The 5,296-nt window shown below is 44.6% G+C and overlaps 1 protein-coding gene across 1 annotated transcript; it reads left to right on the top strand.

Moving 5' to 3' along the window:
- The first annotated feature begins 1,062 nt into the window (after window positions 1-1,062).
- Window positions 1,063-4,059, top strand: LOC127095358 (uncharacterized). Its single transcript, XM_051034061.1, has 5 exons — window positions 1,063-1,563; window positions 1,726-3,223; window positions 3,362-3,447; window positions 3,553-3,750; window positions 4,048-4,059. The coding sequence occupies exons 1-5, from the start codon at window positions 1,063-1,065 to the stop codon at window positions 4,057-4,059; spliced, it is 2,295 nt and encodes a 764-aa protein (XP_050890018.1).
- The last annotated feature ends 1,237 nt before the right edge of the window (window positions 4,060-5,296 follow it).

Here is a 5,296-nt window from a genome sequence, read left to right as displayed (position 1 = left end):
GAAAACACGCCTCCTCAAGTTTTCAACTTCGTCAAGTTTATCAAGAAGATGATGAATGAGCTCACCACAGATCTGGCTATGATCTTAAGAGCTGAGACAAAACTTAAGTTTACTTGTACTTGAATTTGAATTATTGGTGTTTAAATCTTTTTGTGTTCGAATCATGTGTACTTGAAGTTAAATCCCTTTGTATTCGAATCTGATTTTAATTAATGGAAGTTGTCATTTTGGGTCTCAATTATTACATGTTGTTCTTATATTCTAACATTGCTTGAACAAATAATAAAGATAACTAAGAGTTTTGCAAACAAATGCATCCATACATGCATTCATACATTTTCAAAAAAAAAAGAGTCTCACTCCGCCCTTTCTTCCACCAGTTTCACGCTGAATTTTCAACACCAGTATAATACTCGCGCCAGAGCAAGACAGAGAATGGCTGAACAAGAACAAGAGAGCGCCCGAGTTAGAGCTGAACTAGACGAAATCAAAGGAGGCATGTCCCAGATGCGAGAGATGCTGCAAGCTTTAACCTTCAGGTTTGAGGTTCCGCAGACGACCGTGATTTCAGAGACCACGGGCCCAGTAGTAGAAGTCCCACCTCAGAGGACGTTACCCTCAACCCTTCCTCCGTATGGGCTACCTTATGACTTCGTCCCCCGAGCGGAGGTGGTGCACGAAATGGGGCAATCTGTCCAACAAGCCGTGCCATTACCGGTTTACACTGAGGCACGTCCAGTCATCCATACTGTGGTTCCACCAGCCGCCTATGCTAGGCATGTTCCTCATTATGAAGATAAAAACCACATGTATCAGACTGTCGACTCAACTGTTGCTGGTGACGAGGTAAGGTTTGAGGATTTCAGAGAAGTAAAGGAGAACATCTAGCTCCTTGAGAAGAAGTTCCGGGATTTAGAGGGAGACCACGTCTTTGGATCTGCTGCCAAAGAAATGCGCCTTGTGTCCGGTTTGGTGATTCCGGCCAAATTCAAAACTCCAGACTTCGACAAATACAAGGGGCATACTTGTCCAAAAAGCCATCTCATCATGTATTACCGCAAAATGGCTGCACATGTGGAGGACGACAAGTTGATGATTCACTGTTTTCAGGACAGTTTGAGTGGGGCTCCTTCCAAGTGGTATCTAAGTCTGGATCAGAACAAGATCAGGTGTTTCCAAGACCTGTCAGACGCATTCATAAAACATTACAAATATAATATGGATATGGCGCCTGACAGAAGACAGTTGCAGAGCATGTTTCAGCATGATAAGGAGTCCTTTAAAGAATACGCTCAGAGATGGAGGGAGTTGGCTTCTCAAGTTGAGCCACCTCTAGCTGAGAAAGAATTGGCTGAACTGTTTATCGACACTGTCCAACCCCAGTTCTACGAGAAGATGGTTGGAAGTGCTTCCTTGGGATTTTCCGAGCTTGTTGCTATAGGAGCTCGTGTTGAATATGGTGTAAGGAATGGAAAATTGGCGGCTGTAGCTGGAACTTCAAATGCTAATCCAAAGAAGTTCTCTGGAGGGTTTCCTAGAAAGAAGGAAGGGGAAACAAATGTTGTGACTGCTGGTCAAGGAAGAGCTCCTCCAAGAAGGAGACCACAATAATATCCACCTCAGCAATATGTTCAACAACCAATTCCCTATCAACAACCCATGTATCCCATCCAGTATGCTCCGCAACCATACGTAGTTGCTGTGACGCCTGCGTTCAATTAACAGCCCGCTCAGGCTTATCAAGCGCCTCCAGCTTATCGACCAGCTCCAGTTCAACAACGTGCTGCGGCTCCGCCAGCTTATCAACAAGCACCAGCAGCTCCTGTTTATCAACAACCGAGAGCGCAAGCGCCGAGGCAGAATGCTCAAAACCAAAATAGGAGACAAGGGGAGAGGGCGACCTTCAATCCAATCCCAATGTCATACACTGAGTTGTATCCCTCCCTACTGCAAAAGGGGTTGGTGGTTCCCAAACCTTTGGGACCTCCACCTGATCGTCTTCCTCCATGGTACAACCCTAATGCACACTGTCCTTTTCATGAGGGTGCCCCCGGGCATGACCTAGAGGGTTGCTACGCTCTAAAGCATAAGGTTCGTGAGCTAATTGAAAGCAAGATCTTGTCTTTTAAGGACATGGGACCGAATGTGAAGAACAATCCTCTTCCTCCCCATGGAGATCCTGCGGTGAACGCCATTGAAGATGCATCTACTGTTGTTATGGTTGAGAAGGTGGAGGATGTTAAGACCCCTTTGGCAGCATTCCATGCCCGATTGGTGGAAGCCGGCCTGGTTAATGTTGATCATGACAACTGTGAAGAGTGTGCCACATACCCGAAGGGATGTCAGGTGGTACGAGACAACATTCAAGATCTGATGGATAAAGGAGTGCTTCAAATATCCAGTGCTGTGAAGAACGAAGATGTGTTGGTGATTGAACCTTGTTTCAATTTACCTGAACCAGTCGAAATCCCATATTATAGTGGTGGAGTGGTCCCGGTGAACAGTAAGCCATCGCCTGTCGAGATATGTATGCCCACGCCTTTTCCCTACGAGAGCACCAAGGTTGTGCCTTGGAAATATGAGATTACTGCTGTGGATAAGGTGGTTGAAGGAAGTTCAGACGCTGAGGTGACAGAAGCTGTAAGTGAAGACGTCACCAATATTGCAGGAATGAGCAGAATGACCCGTAGTGGTCGGGTTTATACGCCCGAATTCAATGTAACTCCTCAAAGGCCGACCAAGGAATCAACAGTTGCAGCTCCCACTAAAGAACCCGAAGTGGTCCAATCCGAAGATGCTGTTGAATTCTTGAAGTTAATCAAGAGAATTGACTACAAAGTGGTGGATCAACTGCATCAAACACCATCTAAAATCTCTATTCTGTCTCTGCTACTGAACTCCCAAGCCCATAGGGAGGCTTTGTTAAAGGTGCTCGCTCAAGCTCATGTAACACAAAGCATAACAGTAGACCAATTTGATGGGGTAGTGGCAAACATCACAACTTGTAATACTTTGAGCTTCAGTGGAGAGGAATTACCTGAGGATGGACAAAATCACAACCGTGCTCTCCATATCTCGGTGAAATGCAGAGATGATGCTTTGGCAAGAGTGTTGGTTGATACTGGATCTTCGCTGAATGTTATGCCAAAGAGAACACTCGCCAAATTATCTTATCAAGGACCAGCTATGAAGCCTAGTGCCTTAGTAGTGAAAGCTTTTGATGGTTCCAGGAGAACAGTGATTGGAGAGGTTGAATTGCCCATATTGATTGGCCCTCATGTATTCCCAATTAATTTCCAAGTCATGGATATTAATCCAGCATATAGCTGCTTATTGGGGCGTCCCTGGATTCATGCTGCAGGGGCAGTTACCTCCACCTTGCATCAGAAAATGAAGTTTGTAGTGGACAATCAATTAATCATCATTTCTGGAGAGGAGGACTTTGTGGTCAGTCACCTTTCATCCTTCAGATATATTGAGGCTGATGAGGACGCTTTGGAAACTTCTTTCCAAGCTCTTGAAATAGCCAATGCCACTTTTGTGGAAATGAAGGACCCTGTTGGGAAAGCTTGTTCATCTTTCGCGTCTCTGAAAAGCGCAAAGTCTAGTATTGAAGGAGGAAACCCTGAAGGTTGGGGTCAGCTTATCGATATTCGTGAGAAGCATGATCGCTTTGGTCTGGGATATGTGCCTTCCGCTGCGAAAGGAGCCCGAGTCCCTACAAAGGACAACACCCGAAGCATCCAGGAAGTATTCCTTAGCACAGGATTCATCCATGGATATCAAGTCAATGCAATTGAAGATAGCACCGCAAATGAAGATGAGCCATGTTTGGTTTACCGGTGTGAGACAACTTTGAACAACTGGAAGGCGGTTGAGATCCCCGAAATTTTTCCTTTGTCAAAGTAATAATTGTTGTATTTTCCTTTCAAATCCTTAGCTCTGCCCGAGGCTAAATGGATCATGTTGTAGGGCCCCTTTTCATTTTCAAATAATCATTATCAATGAATGAAAGACATTTTGTTAAATTTTTTTTTCATTTACTAGGTTTTCTCATAAGAAAATGGCAATCTTTTCAAAAACAAAAAACTTTTCATTTATACATCTGTTATTTTTACTTTTCTAAAAAGAATCAATCATTCGAACATGCAGAATAAACGATAACCCCGTTGAATCCAATGACTTTACTACCTCTCATAACTTTGACTCCCCTATCTACCAAGCGGAAGAGGAGGGTGGAGAAGATTGTTACATCCCCGACGAACTGGCAAGGCTGCTCGAGCACGAGTCCAAAGCCCTTCAGCCACATGAAGAACCGGTGGAAACAATCAACCTCGGCACAGAGGAAGAGAAGAAAGAAGTCAAAATCGGCACCACGCTTGAAGCAAGCATCAAAGAGAGATTGGTCAAGCTGCTACAAGAATATGTGGATGTATTCGCATGGTCATACCAAGATATGCCAGGTCTAGACACCGACATCGTTGAGCACAAGCTCCCGCTTCAACCAGAATGCCCTCCAGTAAAACAAAAACTCCGAAGAACAAGACCAGATATGGCTCTGAAGATTCGTGAAGAAGTCAAACGACAATTTGACGCTGGTTTTCTCGCAGTGGCGAAGTACCCACAATGGGTAGCTAATATTGTACCTGTACCCAAAAAGGATGGCAAGGTAAGGATGTGTGTTGACTATAGGGATCTGAACAGAGCTAGTCCAAAGGACGATTTCCCTCTACCACACATTGATACTCTGGTAGACAACACTGCAAGATTTGTTGTTTTCTCCTTTATGGATGGTTTTTCGGGATACAATCAAATCAAGATGGCTCCAGATGACATGGAAAAGACCACTTTTATTACCCCTTGGGGCACGTTTTGCTACAAGGTAATGCCTTTCGGTCTCAAAAATGCTGGGGCAACTTACCAAAGAGCTATGGTCACTCTCTTCCATGATATGATACACAAGGAGATAGAGGTCTATGTTGACGACATGATCGCTAAATCTCAGAATGAAGAAGATCATATGAGCCATCTGAAGAAGCTGTTTGAACGCCTCAGAAAGTTTAGATTACGATTAAACCCTGCAAAATGCACATTTGGTGTCCGTTCGGGGAAGTTGCTTGGCTTCATCGTTAGTCAACGAGGAATTGAGGTAGACCCTGACAAGGTCCGAGCTATACAAGAAATGCCTGCTCCACGCACCGAGCGAGAGGTCAGAGGTTTCCTTGGACGTTTGAATTACATCTCAAGGTTTATCTCACACATGACGGCCACGTGTGAGCCTATCTTCAAATTGCTT

This window comes from Lathyrus oleraceus, chromosome 6 (assembly GCF_024323335.1).
Source record: "Lathyrus oleraceus cultivar Zhongwan6 chromosome 6, CAAS_Psat_ZW6_1.0, whole genome shotgun sequence".
Classification (NCBI taxonomy): domain Eukaryota; kingdom Viridiplantae; phylum Streptophyta; class Magnoliopsida; order Fabales; family Fabaceae; genus Lathyrus; species Lathyrus oleraceus.
This window is presented reverse-complemented; position numbering and strand designations above follow the sequence as displayed.

Excerpts from the sequence above, each read along its gene's own strand:
- LOC127095358 (XM_051034061.1), top strand. The coding sequence starts at position 1,063 with ATGGCTGCACATGTGGAGGACGACAAGTTGATGATTCACTGTTTTCAG. Across the intron at positions 3,224-3,361 it reads AGTAGTGAAAGCTTTTGATG|GGGCAGTTACCTCCACCTTG; the intron begins GTTCCAGGAGAA and ends TTCATGCTGCAG. Across the intron at positions 3,448-3,552 it reads CTGGAGAGGAGGACTTTGTG|GACCCTGTTGGGAAAGCTTG; the intron begins GTCAGTCACCTT and ends GTGGAAATGAAG.